We start from the raw sequence: 16,141 nt of genomic DNA on the forward strand, positions 1-16,141 counted from the left end.
GCAATCCCTTCCCCTTTCTCTGGTTTATGAATTATACATTGACATTCCCATTTATGAGGTCGAATGGAAACTTTATTTAAATGGTTGATTTAAAATGATCGGTTGTTGAGCAATGTGTCCATGGAAGTTGATATTGATTTTCCAGTTAACATTATTGGTAAGTTTAAAGGTGAAGCTATTTAACAACACCATACTGATTAATCAAAACTGCAAAACGAGTCTATTGATGATGTAATGAATAATACAGATAAGTCTTTCGCTTTATTTATCATTATTTCCTCTTGTTTCTTTACAACCTAGTTCTTATAAGGCTTAAGATTCGTAATGAAAAAAAGACCCCAAAATTATAACAGGAGCAAAAAATCTGGCTAATGAATGACCTTCTTACATACTCCCCTTGACTGAATCAGTAGACTCTAAGCATGTTCAAAGCGAAACATAAAGCCTCCCATTGGGCTAATAAGATTGGATATTAACCTTGAACGAAGACAACACCCGAGGGAGAAAAGTCTTTGAAGAGCAATTTTCTAGTCATGCCGAGAGATCTTAAATGGCGGTAATATTCCCAGTAACGACTACTAATTGGTCTCGAAAATAATATGCCCGCCGCGAAAGGGGGTTCAGGTTCACATCGGGCCGTTTAGGATTACCCCTATTGAAAGAGAGGTGCAATTTACACCCCTCCCCTACTGCGATGGCTCTTTAACGAGGTGAGGTTAACATTCATCCATGAGTGCTTAGTGAGTTATGAATGTTAATGTAATTCGTTGTACAGAGACAGAAAGAGGGAGAGAAAGAGAGTGAACGCCACCAACTGAAATAAGGAGGAAGTTGGTAATTTCATTTTGATGGATGCTGAATAGGATTTTGGAACCTGTCTTTCATCTTCGGCAATCTAGTGCCAGAATCGTTGTGTGAAGCTCTTAAGCTCGGAGCCAAACACAACCGAAGGTGCCATCCATACAGAGGTTTGTCTCGCCATTTGTCGACCACCAAGTCACCAAGCAAACATCTCAAGTCAATCCGATCCGACATCGCATGAAACTGATGCACAATCGAATGGTCATCATCCGCTGCTGCTATTTATAAATGCTGTGTTATTGAAGCCATACCCCGCACACTTCCTTAAGGAAGATAAAAAAAGAGAACCTCTTTCTGTCAAGCTAAAGAGCTGCAATCGAATTCCCGTTTTTATCATATTACATCTTTTCCTCCAAAGTCATCAAGGACAGTCATACGCCTCTCGTCATTAAATATTTCACTTCAGGATATACTCCATTTAACATTCTGCTAAGGATCACATCTTGTGTTAACACTTAGAGTTTCATGTTTAATCTTAATAATAGTCTGTCTATAAGCGCAGTGTACCCCTGTTCGGTACCATGGACTATAAATTATCCGTTTCATTCCCCTTTTTACGCTAAACTGTATTACCTACTGATTTCTTCCAGGGGAACTTCCCTACCCAAACTATACATCACAATGAGCATATTGCATCTTGGTTGGATATCAATTGAGCGTACATATTAGGTGTTTGAAGGGGACGTCTGACTGGCTAATTACAGGGAGTTAAACCTAATATCGAACTACCCCCGAAGTAATAGGAAGAGACCAATTGCACCAATAACTGACCTATCGTGTCATCTCGATTCTTCACTCCGCCTCGCACATCAAACAACAGTATACTGTGTGACAACTGACAGTCCGACTGCACAACCACAGATCGCAATATGTCTTCTCCTATTTCTGCCCTGGTTATCCTGGTTCTAACAGGTAAGAAAACACTGCATTTATATAAGTATTAGACAATTCGATTATTTAACAAAATAAAGTTCTATTGTGTCAGTATGGCGTGGCATTTGCTAGAGGACCTGTGCGAAGGAACACGTGGTATTAAAATGAAAAATATTGTCTAGTTATTAGAAGTTTAGCAAATCGTGTATGATTTGGATCATATACGTAAATATAAAACATAAAACCTTGTTCGATCCAGTTTCCATCTCAGTCATATTACATTTTTAAAATGAGGGTGCACTAGAAAATTCAAAGCGCTTGGAAGAAAACATGTCTGTGTTAGAAGGAGGATGGAGTTCGGACTTGACGTATATATAGGTTGTCGATTCAAATCTTCGTCCTTAACATTAGGAACAAAAGGCGTTACTTTCCTTGCTTACTTATTACTCCATTATCAAGATTACTCGATAATATCTTTGCAGTTACATTGTCTGGAGAACTTGATACACCCGCCATTCGGGCTCATTCGGCTTCACTCCAACCGTATCTGTTTCCACTTTTCAAGGGGTGATATATTTAATTGGTCTACACGCGATGGCCATTACACGTCGTCCTCTCTTTCCAATAATAACCCAGTTAATGTATTGAGGTCGATGAACTTGCGTTTGTGATTGTGTTGGAATTAAAATCTCAGCGGGGCTGCTATTTTAAGGTGCTCCTTTCTTGCCCCATTTGACCTTTTCATGTCATATTTTCATATTAGTACCTCATTTGATTGTCGTTTATAAGTACCGCGCTCCTCATACCTCCTGCCTCCGCGTATACATGGCGTATGAAAGTGAATCGCTCTTACAGGTGCTCCAGTTGTAACTTTAATTTCCCAATTTTGAAGAAGGTACCAGCCGCCATTTAAAGTAAAAACTAAAGAGTTGTGCACGCTGGCAATTACTGTATTTGACTCGAGTGTTAGAGGAGGGCTGTAATCCAAATTATAGGACCCTCGATCTGTCAACAGTCCAGGACCTGACCTGTTGGGGGGGGGGGGGGGTGAGAGAGTGAAAATAACCTTTATCTTTATTTTGAAAATAACATTGCTATATTATTGTTTATATCAATATAATAATATATTGCATTCATACAGTATAGCGCTTTTAACGAGCGTTTCTAAGCGCTCTACATAGGAATTAACACAAAAGCATAATACAAATTTAATAGTAAACATGTACATTCTCATGAGATAACAAAACTTTAAAAAAAAATGCACTATGAGAAATCATGTATAAAAATTACCTTTCAATACTTAATATATCGGCGAAAGAATGAAGATGATATTCATGGTAAAATAGAATAATATTTTTTCTGATGAAGGAAAGATAGAAGGGGGGGGGGGGGCGTTATGTTGGTCAAATGAATTGCCATTCGAAATAACGTAAATCTGTGCTAAAGGAAATTCGTGTCAAAAGCTTCTAAAAAAATAAATCACCATTTGATTTACGTCACCTGCACACTCTAACCATCTCGAAAATATTTCAAATACAAAATGATTGTTCTGAATTTATATTTTGTTATTTTCGCTTATGATTTTTTTCTTTCTTTTTGCCCCTTCCACATTTATTTTCAAAGAGCATAAGTACACTGTATAAACAGTTACAATTTTTTCAGACAAACAGTAAATAAACATGGTATATGCATGATTTCTAATACATAGACATATAGTCAAACTGACTTTTTATACAATTATTAAGTTGTCACAGCCAAAGCAAATTTGGCAAGAAAAATAAGAGATCTGATACATATATTTAAGAAATAAACACTGGTAATAATTATGGTGGTTAATGTGACAGATTGCCAGCTTGTTCGAAAAAGTTTCTGAAATGAAACCATTTTATTCTGAACTTACATGTATTTGCTCTGAAGTTTGTTTCATAAATATATTTTTCCATTTTATTATTGAGTGTTAAAGCCGACATAATTGTGGTAAATGAAGGTAATTCTTTTCCCAGTTTGGCTAAATATATCTCTTTTCTTACGATCATCATGATACAATTAAGATCATTATTATTTGTACCACGAAATTGTTATTATTGTATAATTTGTTATTATTCATTGTGGTTTTATTTATGTATAAAACCTTTGATGTTCTGCACATGGTTATTCATTGATCCCATGCAGAACAAGAATTCTACAGATAGGATCTGATCTGAGGATCTGAAAACATTTTATTTTCTCTACCTTCTACCTTCTGCGTATACGCTTTCTCTTTCATTTCTTATGATTTTTTTTTTCATTTTGTGAATATGAAATAAAGTATGAAAGCTATCAAAGTTTGAAAGCCTTTGATAAACAAAAGAAGCATTCTATTTGGATTTTAGTTATCAGTTTATGCTTTACTTTAGGAGAATACCATTAATTTTTCACGAAAATTGGAGAGTGCCACAATGACTTTTACAAACTACCTCAGCCAGACATTTAATCTACTGGGAATGGGTTTTTGCTAATCTTATGATATCATCTCAAACCTGAAGCTCAAGTCTTCCGATTCGGATCTAAGAATGCATCGTTTAACCTCTAAGATTATAAGAATAAATGCATTTTGAACACCGAAGAATAATCAATAGCCAGCATAGTTCTAATTGTTAATCTAAAATTCTTGCTTATGAAAACTGCTTACACTAAATCTTTGGGAACATGAAGTAAAAATGCATTCGTATATCATGATACCTGGGTCACATTCAGTGCCTGTTCCATGTTAGATTCGATTTAAACCATGTAAACCACGAATCAAATGTGTAATTAGCACAGGTATAAGACACAATATTGGCTTCAGTCAGAATTTTATTCGGAACTAATATGTCAAATCTCGAAATAAACCACGGAGCATAGGTTCGGTGAGAATTTTTTTGAATATTCTGGCAGAGTAGTAGTTATAATATGCCTAAAATAATAATTTCACTGTTACGTTGGCATTTAAGTTAGATTCCACACGATTCGTTTGGCATGTACATGGGCTGTGTAGCCAACCCATTTGAACTAAATTTCACCAGTGACAAAAATCTTATTTGGCAACGAAAGGGGCCCAATTAATTACAACTAATATTATTACGAAGAAAAATATATTCAAAGATCGTTTTATGCAGGTAAGAAGCTTAACTGTATCAAAAATAATTACACACCTTGTTCAGTTAATCATTTGACCTCGATTCGTGGATTAAGTCATCAACTCCTAAATAAGGGTAGCCAATATTTACCCGGATGTATTGAACTTTGTTATTAAAATATGGCCTTCATCAGCATGGACGAGCTAATATGATCACGACTACAATTAACATCAACTTCGATTCCCTCATATGCATTTGCATTTAGCACATTCTATTTAATGATAGAAGGGTTCAAAGTTATCCTTTGGTACTAAAATGATATTTTCTTGAAATCCATCCAAGTAAAGTGTTTTATTCTGCAAATGCGTCACACAAGAAACACCTGCTCGACTCCTGTCACAGTTAACAGATTTTCACTGCTGAAGATCCACCGACTCTGTTCTATAGTCAAATTATTATGTTGACTCGAATCTTACCAAACGACAATATACATGTATCGCCAAAGTGTTACTACAAATTCTGGTCATTTTGTGATAGAATTTAGCCGATTTTCGTGTTGGAACCCAAGTGGCTCTGTATTTAGTCAAATAATATTACCTGAATCTTGTCAATTTTTATCTTTATTTAAAAGAAAATACTATATTCGTGTCCCTTTTTCTTGAATAGTAGTCGGTGAAATGCTACTAGAAAATACCTTACTTAGACTTACCGATGCTTACCTCCTTAAAACAATTATGATGTTTACTACATTAATGGTGTTGGTAGTGGTGTTAATTGAAACCATGGAACCCGTTGAGTAATCGTGTGTTTAAGTTGGTTTTATCGAAGTATAACACCCCCCCAAAAAAAAATAACAAATCAAACAAACAAAACCCCTATCACTAGAAGGCATGTTCCTAATTTTAGCGTGATATTCATCATAATCACTAATAAGATAAGCAAGTGTAAAAACTCCAACAAAAGAAAAGAACATTTTGGAAATGGAACTTAAGTAAAGATTCGAACCCTAAACCAGGTCCCTGTCGACTATTCACTTAGACGTTGCAACGGTATAAAGATAAGCATTTACATCAATAATCCTACATGCATAATGACTGGCCAAAACTGCAAGTCGTTGACACTTGTGAATAGAAAAATAGGGATTATGAATAATGGTCAAGCGGGTTCATATCATTCCAAAAATAAATGAGATTTTATCAAAGGGTAATTGAGATATCCGACATTTCTACGGAGCACATTCCTTTCAGATGCGACCGCAAACCATCTATAAGATATCACATAGCAATATCATCACCCATTTTGAAATGCTCTTTTAAACACAATGCCCCTTCATATTGCTACTTTTAAAGCTTCGTGGGGTGGTAATACTAGTAGTAAAGCAGAGTTTGTTTTTGTCGGGCATGGTGGAGGTTGAGGTGATTAATTTGATTATAAAGTAGACGATATGTGAGGAATTGGGTAATAAGAAATGACAGCAAGGTTTTTTGGTTTACTATAAAACAGAGCATTAAACTGACATCATGATGGATAATCAAATTATATAACCTTCAGACTGAGTGACATGACTGAACATAGGTTACATTCGACAGATTTTATAATGCTAGACCCCGTAAGATCCATGTTTATCAACAAGATCTCAGCAAAGACGCCCTACAGTGCGTATCACTGTAGATGAAATAATCCTGTAAATTATATATTTCCAATATTCTAATGCTTTTTCCACATTTAAACATTGGTACAGGTCTGATGATCTTATTAAGCAAATTACGATATTACTGTCGAAATTCTTTCCGCTTGAGTGAGCACAACCTACGTTTGTAAAAAAATGATTTCCGCAAAACTTGGAAATAGTTTATGAATAAAAGTTAATCATGAAGAACACAGGGACTTTAGCTTATAAGATATCTTTGACCTTTTTTACCTTTTACTTTTTTAAACTTGTTTTTAACTTGTTTCTGCGAGCTTTACAAAAGTGGACAGTGCTAACTGTCAAAGTTTTTCATTTTCATTTTCACTTGACCCAAACCCAAGAATATATATTGTATATTTGTTTTTATTCCCATGACTTTCTCAAAGTGTAAGTGAATGTAAAATAAAAAAGATAATGAATAGGGCTAAAACGGAGCTTGAGGGAAAATATTATCATCAAATGGCTGAACAAAGCAATGAAGCAACATAAATAACAACCAAAGAATCACACACCCATTTACAGAAGAAAAAGAAGGAGACGAATAAGAAGATGATGATGAAGAAAGAAAGATAAGTATGAACCCGCTATGAAACACACACACACATTATTATCATAAACGATAATTGAGAAACCTAATTCTTTGGTAGATTAGTCCCAAATGACAGGTGAAGTGTCGAACAGCGAGAAATCTTCAGTAATTTGGATATTGAATTAAAATGTCTTGACTATTCAAGGAGAATGGCTGATGTTTCTTGGAATCGGGAATATATAATTGTCTCCCTATAATTATAAAGATTCGAGGAAGGTTTTTCCTGTGTTCGTATTAGTAGCAACTGCCAAATATGCAAGATAATGCAATTGTAATATTTTCACGAATCCGTATTAGCGCCCTCTTTCTCACTCGAAATCCGTTTGAGGGAGAAAAAGTCTCTCGTTTGTCTTGATCAAGATTGGTAACTTCATGGAAATTGAAAATAGCATAAGGTTGGTTATCAGTGATACAACAACCGCAATTAATTACGACTGTATATTCCTCTAAACAAAGTCCTCACGAGAAATGTTATTGAATTTGATTGCATCTGCTAAAGAAAATACGGAATGCATGATCATAATGTAGTAGGCCCTCCCCATTGTAAGTACTATTCCAGTTAATATTCGTGTCAAAATCCAAAGCCAGTACTTTCCCCGCTGTTGTGAGAGATTCACCCTTTCTCTGAAGTGTCATTCAGGGATAATGAAATGGCGAAAACAAGCACTGGAAGCAGTGGCGTGCCGTGGGTCACGACATTGGGGGCAGCAGCAAAATTTTTGAGTCGCTTAGAAGGGCGCGCTTCGCGCGATCAATTGCCAGGTATGCTGACCTAATAGAGACATTCCAAAGACTGTGCCATTAACCTGATATCTTACTGAATAAATAATGCGAGCGGAAAATTGTTTGATATTCAGACCTCTTAAAAGGGAATTTTGCATAATTTGACCCCAAATGATAATATTTAAGGACTATTTTAAGTCATTCATGAAGAGCATCCATATCTCATAAGCTCGCCATAGTGCTGTTTTTGTTAGAAACACATGAAGCACTTTTTAATAGTCATTTTCATAATGAACGTTATATCTATCTCCCTAATCAAATATTGCAAACGCGAAGAGCGAGCTAAAATTCAGATCTGATGAGGGGTATTCTAAGGCTTGCTTAAAAAATCACTAAGACCATACGTATTTCACTAATCAAATGATGCGAGCGCGAAGCGCGAGCTGAAATTTTTTGGTATTCAGACCAGAAAAACGGGCATTTTAAGGACTGTTTTAGGAATTCATTAAGAGCACACATATCTCACTAATCCAATAATGCGAACATAGACGGACTGAAAATGTTTTATATTCAGATCTTAAAAGGGGAAATCACTTTAAGTAGTCATAAAAAAGAAGCATCTACATGTATATCACAACATAAAACAATAATAACTCGAAGTACGAGAAAATATATTTGGTGTACAATGATTTCAAAACAGGATTATATCTCATCGAATAGATAATGCGAACATTAAGAATGATAAACACATAGGCCCTCAGCAAATTTTGTTTCATGAAGTTATAAAAAAATGTGTCGTAATATAATATCCCCAAAGTGAATATTGGGTTTATAGGGGTTAAAGCTAAAGCCGAGGTAATAATAATGATAACAACACGCCTCGGAATAGAATATTTCTAGATAGATGGCGCTATACAAATGCCTATTATTATTATTATTATTTATCATAGGATATTTTGAGTGATTTGTTAGTATTTGGTGCAAAAGACCCGAGGGAGGGGGTATTTAGTGTTTTTCGGAATGGCCTCTCTTCTTGCTTAGAGTACTGTCAACAACTCGGTATACAAATGCTCGAGTCGTGTCAGTCATAGGAAATTACTCGTCGATGTTTAATGTCGGATCACTGACGCACGTTTCAAATACAGGAAAGCATTAACGTTTCAATCGGGGATTATTTTGACACGGTATCCAAAATAGATTACGGAAACAATCATACCGCCATGTTTGATTATAAATGTAATTTTGCTTTCTAACAAAATATCTTACGAATTTTTAAATTGCTTACTGTATAAGTACAATCTCCGGACGATTAGCTTATTCCCGACTAGAATTTACGTCAAAGATGTAATTATGGTAGTTTTTTATCAATTTAGATGTACTTAGCATAATGAATTAAATGACATTTCATTTCATTTATTTACTTCACCACGGTTAAAAACCCCATTCAGCATAGCTGTTTTTCAAAGGGGCCGTGATACAATATAGGCCTACAGTATTCAATACACAAATGATCATAGCTTTTTAAGCAAAAATAAGGCCTAAGATTAATACTTCTTCATAAATTGGATGAAGATAGTCTGAGTTTGAATTTATAATTTATTCGAAAAAGTTTTTTTTAGTAAATATATTGGCCCGTGTTCTAAACCTGAACTCAGGTTTAAAGTTGTGGTTTAAGTGTGGATAGCCAATTGTTACATAAATCACTAACAGTAGCGATATCATATTTTAGCTCATATTGCTCTCAAATCATTCATAATTATAAATATAAATAAATAACTTTCTTCACCATCGATGAATCAGGAAAGAGCACAGTAACCATAAGAAACATACAACTTAATGAAAAGTTTGACACTTTTGGCCTCCCAGAATTTTAGCAAAGAATTAGACCATGGTCTAAGTTAAACCTGACTTCAGAATACGGGCCATTACTTCACGAAACTAGACACATTGTCCGATCTAGTAGTGTTGATCATGGATAAATTTGCAAACAAGTGATCAAATAACATGGTGATATTACCGGAAACCATGCATGGGTTGTAGATCGAGCTAGACAATAGCGTAATCTCATAAGACTCGTGCAGATAATGTTTTGCAAGTTATTGAGCGTCTAATGAGAAATGCATCCTGAAGATTTCTCTTTCTGATGTGTTACGTCCTGAAAAAGAAAAATATTGTTTTGAAGTAGACATGCAAACTTTTTCTTTTAAACTGAAATTTCCTTTCCATTTCTCCTACTTGTTCAATTAAAAGTACAATCTACTTAAGCACATAGTGTAGGCCACATAATTAGTTTTGGATCTATCGTGTTTTTCAATTTGCGTGATAATTTTTTTTTATAAAATGATGTCAACATCTGAAAAATCCTTCCATATCAGTTTTACTTTTTGAATTAAATTTGCGCTACTGCGAGAAAAACATGAGAGCTGTGTAAATAGTACACAGCAGGAGAAACAGACATGTTTGTAATCCTTATGTTCACTTTTAAATATTTTGTATTAATTCATGCTGTTATATTAAAAATATCAACGCCTTAATCTCATGTCACAAATAATACTTATCATAAATACGATATAAGATTTATTTATTTCATTCATTCATTTCAGTTTTTTTTACCAGGGTAACCCCTTCAGTTACGTAAACTGATTTAAAGAGGGCCCTGGGAAAGATATTATTTCTCCCTTGTAATTTGTTGATATTAATAGGAAATAGAAGAGGGAGGTTTGTTCTTGCTAGAAAATAAACAAGTTAAAATCAACATTCGACCAATTCCTTATTAATATTCTTGCCCATGAAGATCTGAAAATACTAAATGTCAATTAATTTTCTCTCTTCTACAACAATGCAGTGATAACCGGTATCGTGGGTTCGCCATTAAGAAGTGAGAAAGACAGATGGCTCGAGGCGATGGGTCTAGCTGATTCTCCAGGAATCTATGTAGGACCAGGTCCCGTTGACCTAGAATCCAGTGGTGACTTCGGAAGCATACTCGGCAGTTTACAAGGCAGCGGTGATAATCCATCAGAACCAGTTAAGCAAGAAGGATTTGATCTCACTGATATTTTGATCGCAGTGGACCATGAAACAGATCCAGTTTCCTTTATTCCATCAAGTGAAAGCAGCAGTAGCACCAGTAGCAGTAGCAGCATGAGCAGCAGCATTATCGAGGCATCTTTGAGCGAATATGATGGTATTGACTCCGAAGAGGAGGTCCACATCGAGGAGTCTACGAACAACAAATATGATGGCGACAACGAGCTCGGGACTGGAGCTATTGACGGCCACAACCAGAACACCTTTGATAACAACATGCCATTCCACCCAAACGCTATACCCGATGCCTTCCAGAATGGCGCTAACGCTGAACTTGGACCTGATAAGGAGATCAACAAGATTTCCACACGGGCAAAGGCTAATCCTAATCCAAAGGGAGTGAAGCCACACCCCAACATAGCCGGAGAGAGGGAAAAGTCGGCTGTTGCAGGGAAGGGGAACGCACCCCCAAATGTCCTGAAGTACACGGCTGTAATAGGTGTTGTAATGGTTGCTGTGGCTGTCGGCATGGGGGCTCTATTGAGTGCGATAGGACTTGGAGCCGTAAGACTTATCAAAAGAGTTCGGAAACCTAAGGCAGAGGAGGCATGATAATCGCGTCAATCTTTCTTGAACAGTATTCACTTTTTATTTTTTTAAATAAATAAAGCTGCGTTGATAACGATGTATTTCACTTTGTAATGGATTCTTTTTTTTTTTTTTACTTCCGAACGTTATAAAGCAATCCCCTATATACCACCGTCAATTAGATAAAAAAAAAACGTCGGATGTATTTGTATGACGGCCTCTTTGCTCGCCTAAATTCATTTTCTGCTACAAAGAATTAGTTATCATAAAGTACACTAATTACATTCACAAGGTGGGAGGCGTCAATGAAAAAGGAAAATATATCTGTATTAGACCTGCTACGTAAAACTTTTATCTTAGGCAACACTAAAGCATGCCTGAGTCACAAAGCTATATCCGAAAATTTACATGAGAATTCGAGAAGTAATTTTTTCCAAATACTCAACATTTAAGTGCCTTAACGTAAAAAAAGAAGAGATATTGATACTCATAAAATGTAATAATTTTAATTGGGGTACATCAAATATATCTCGAATATCAATATATTTTTTCGTTGTCATGTCGCGAGTGTATTACCAATCATTAACATGACAAATTAATGGAAATGGATTTCATATGAATACCTCATGTTAACCAACGTCTGTACATAGTTTTTCATTCATTCTGCCGTTTCTTTTCTATATACAATAATATAAATGTTTGTTATTATTGCTTCATACAGCTATGATGAATACAAGATGCAAATAAATGTTATTTTCCCTCATCATACTAAAAAATCCGGAGTATGCTACAGCTTGTATATCATATCCCACCCAAGATTCATGATTTCATAAGTGGCTCTGATATCAATGCACATTCAACCTAAGACTCATTATAGTATTTTACTTTGTTGAATAGCATATGAACCTGTCTATCTCTAATCATGGAAAAATGAAATCATGTTTAATTGACGTATTTAAAATCAATTATTCCTTTAATATTTTCGAAATTAATTGATTTTCCTAATCTTGTAAATTTTTGTCTCATGATTAAGGAAATGGATTTAAAAAAGTAAAAAAGAAATGGCATGTATTTTATAATGCATCTTAAATAAAGTGAAAAATAAGTTTTCTAATTTGTAGCAATAAAACTGTGTGCATAAACTATACAGTATTTAAAGACAAACAAACGAAGCCAATGATATTGTCAATACTACCATTAATCCACTGTTATCATAATCCTCATTATTTTCACTTTCACTATCAATCTATTTGATTCAGCTGTAAGATCTACAAATTACATGATATTCATGAGTATGTGCATCAATATCTACAATATTTTCATGTAAATAGTGTACAAATTGCATTTTCTAATAAGTATGGATGACTCATTATTATGTTGAACACCTTTGTAGCATAGATTAAACATGAACTAATTGTTTTTGCAAAAAAAAAAATCTTACTTAATGTTATGTTTTCGTGTGCACTTTATACAATTGTACGAATTTGCCGTGTTAAAAAGCTTCTAAATAAAAAAATAATGTCTTCTTTTATAATAAAATTGAATAATCCTAAACAGGCTTCCAATGTGCATTGACTTTGTCAATCTAAAGAGTAAGACCTTTGAAATTCTCCATAATATTAAGTGTTCAGTACTTTCAACCAGCAAAACTATAGGCATACATTTCAAGAGTAAACTTTAAATAGTAATTCAACTTCTTCAAGTCTTCAAACGATATTTGTCAATTTGTATATAATTTTTTTTTCTAGCATTGGCTTTTACAGAGTGATAAGACCTGACAGTTTTTGCCATTTCAGAATGGTGCTTGATGTGGTATACATTCAATTGGTGTACACACAGTTTTCTATATCTCATATAGTCTAATGTCATGTAGGCTAAACTCTTTTGGCTGTTTGGTCTAGTTGCCGTTGGGTCTACACGATACTTAATCTAATACTCGCTAAGCCTAATCACCTTTACGTACAATGCATATTAGATTTTTCACCTCGTCTACTTTTCGATTGCACTTTTGATATAACACATATTTAACCTTATGTATTTTCAAGAATCTCTCTTATCCCGAAAAAAATCAAGGAGTAACAGCACCATGGTTAACGTTTACTGATGGCAGTTATCACCTAATCATAAACCATCCTCAAAATTATTTATATATACAAACACTTTGGCGGTAATTTTGTTGGATTCTGTTCGAACTCATTTTTAGATCGTTACCACACGGGTATGTATCTGTAATAAAATATTCCGTGCGTCTCTCTCCGTTGTAGCAAGGATAAGCTGCTATATGTGCACGCATTAATGAGATGAGTAAGAAAATTACAACGGAAATGGTAATATTGATTTACGTTTATTAATTGTACTAATCTAAGTAAACTTAAGGCAATTTTTATATGTACATGCATTGTTTAAAGCAATCATAAAATAGTAAATTTCAACAGTAGTATCCTTAAAATAGTAATTTTTCAATTACTGAGATAAAACATGTTGGATGTGTGTGTGTGTGTGTGCTTGTTGTGGGTGGGAGGATGTATTTGTGTATGTGATAAAAATACCCACACCATCATGAAAGGGTCAAGGCTTTAGGACCGTGATCAATATTTCGAAAAGTGTTATTAGGAACATAATAGGAACAACCATTCTTCCATGCGCTTCTCTCCATGCGAGCAGGGATCTAATATACACAGTCTGATTGATAGAATCAGTCTGTGATTATTCCGAAGGATTGAGTGTTCAAACGTATCTTATTCAGTGGGTACCGAATCAGAATACATTATGATAATTGTATTCAATCATTCTGGAATCTCGTAAAGTCTATAGTTTTCTGATTAAAGTTTAATTTACCATGCTGGCATGATTATTTGATATTGAACTTAAAATACACAATTCAAGAAATTCTAAACAAAACATCAACCTAAAAATTTTGAATTGACCATTATTCAATCATTGCATTCGAATGAACCTACTTTTAGTTACACAAACTACGCTCACTTTTTATTTATTTATTTATTCATTTGTTAATTTATTCATTTATTCATTTTTTATACTGCAGAGTTGGGACTGATCGTTTCTTTGAAAATTGCTTACAAAGGCACCCTTTAAACAAACATTCGACATTTTCCCTCATTATCACCCATTTCCTGCTAAACGTTTTTGTTTCTTTATTCAGCTTATTTATCTTGATCTGTTGATGCTAGCCAAATCTCAATACGGAGAGATTTTATGAATGCAAATGGCAGCAATTCATGACCCAGAAAGTGTTTTATAGCTACTCGAGCAAAATAAGCCTTCGGGGAAGTGAAATGTAGTTCAATTCCACATTATTCCTAAAGAAATAACCTATTGTATTCCCTATCAATCCCTTGTCCTTATGAATTGTATCATAATTTTATAGATGTATAATTGTATATATTTTTACTTAGCATTTTATTATTGAAATGTTATGCACATTGAACATTGAAAATATATACGTGCGAACTAGAAATGCAGTTATTATCATTTCCCTTGTTCTCCCAAAACGCAATCAATCACGCTCTTAAAAACTGTACTTTTTAATACCGGCAAATATTAAAGAAAATCCATGACGGATTTTGTCCGGATATCAAGCATGGGTGATTTAGAATATTATCACTCTATACTAAATTCTCTAGATGTTGGATAGCCCCCCCCCAGAAAAAACAAACCAAACACGATTGCACATTAAACGTTCATTTGTTAAAGGCAATAGCACACATAGATCACAACTCCATACATTTCATCCATCAGCTTATCACCATCTTGTCATCCAATTTCCTTCCTTAATTCTACGCCTGATCAACAGACCAAAACAGCAATCTTACCCTTTTTAAAAATCTCGAGAGTTATGTCTGTCACAGTAAAGGGATACTGCTGCTAATTGAATTAGAATAGGGTTTCCACTACGCGTTCCAGCATGTCCTTCCCATAAATAATAAATTGCTTGAACATTTGACGGGAAAGTAAAATGTCTTACTTCATCATAAGCAGAGATTTATCAGATTTGGCTATACCAATACTAAGGAATTAATAATATTGTTCGTTCGTTACCGAAAGATACATAGTGTGACGAAATGATCAATGTTAATTAAAAGAAAATACTCTTGATTAATGTCCACATAGAAAAACCTTGTAAGTGTTGATAATTTTCAAGTGATAATTTAATTCAGTTTACTTTTTTACCGTCATAAAAAAAAACAATGATGAAATATTGTGTGCCCATTTTTCTTCTTTTTGTTGAAATAATCATTCACTTTTTACATTTGAAAGAAATAAAAAGTTTTAGAGCATTTCAGAAGATTTATATTGGTCTGTCTCAATATGTTTTTGCATGCAACAACACACAAAACATTAGTCATGAATGATAAATTGGGGGGGGGGGTGATAACATGTTTCTCTTCCCATTTTAAGCTATTGACTACCTTTAAGTCCGAGATTCGGTTCCAGGCCATGGTTTATTGGGAATTACATCCTTTTCACTGCTCCTTTATCATTCATTTATAGAAATAAATGAAAGAAAAATGATGTAAAAAACTGTAAAGTGAAATCATAGCACCTAAACTCAACTAAGATATTTAAATAGAAACTAAAAGTCACCAGATAATTTTAGAGTAAAATAAGTGCGTTTGCAAATGTGTGTACCAATCGTTCATGTTTTTCCCTTTTCCAGTTTACTAAGTC

General features: G+C 34.4%; 1 protein-coding gene across 1 annotated transcript; it reads left to right on the forward strand.

The window, feature by feature from the left end:
* The first annotated feature begins 939 nt into the window (after positions 1–939).
* LOC121416196 lies at positions 940–13,001 on the forward strand. Its single transcript, XM_041609690.1, has 2 exons — positions 940–1,773; positions 10,680–13,001. The coding sequence occupies exons 1-2, from the start codon at positions 1,731–1,733 to the stop codon at positions 11,474–11,476; spliced, it is 840 nt and encodes a 279-aa protein (XP_041465624.1). The 5' UTR covers positions 940–1,730; the 3' UTR covers positions 11,477–13,001.
* The last annotated feature ends 3,140 nt before the right edge of the window (positions 13,002–16,141 follow it).

Source organism: Lytechinus variegatus, chromosome 5, assembly GCF_018143015.1.
Source record: "Lytechinus variegatus isolate NC3 chromosome 5, Lvar_3.0, whole genome shotgun sequence".
In the NCBI taxonomy this organism is placed as follows: domain Eukaryota; kingdom Metazoa; phylum Echinodermata; class Echinoidea; order Temnopleuroida; family Toxopneustidae; genus Lytechinus; species Lytechinus variegatus.

Bases quoted from the DNA above. Each gene is read 5' to 3' on its own strand.
- LOC121416196 (XM_041609690.1), top strand. From the start codon at position 1,731: ATGTCTTCTCCTATTTCTGCCCTGGTTATCCTGGTTCTAACAG. The intron at 1,774-10,679 runs GTAAGAAAACAC...ACAACAATGCAG, and splicing joins GGTTATCCTGGTTCTAACAG to TGATAACCGGTATCGTGGGT.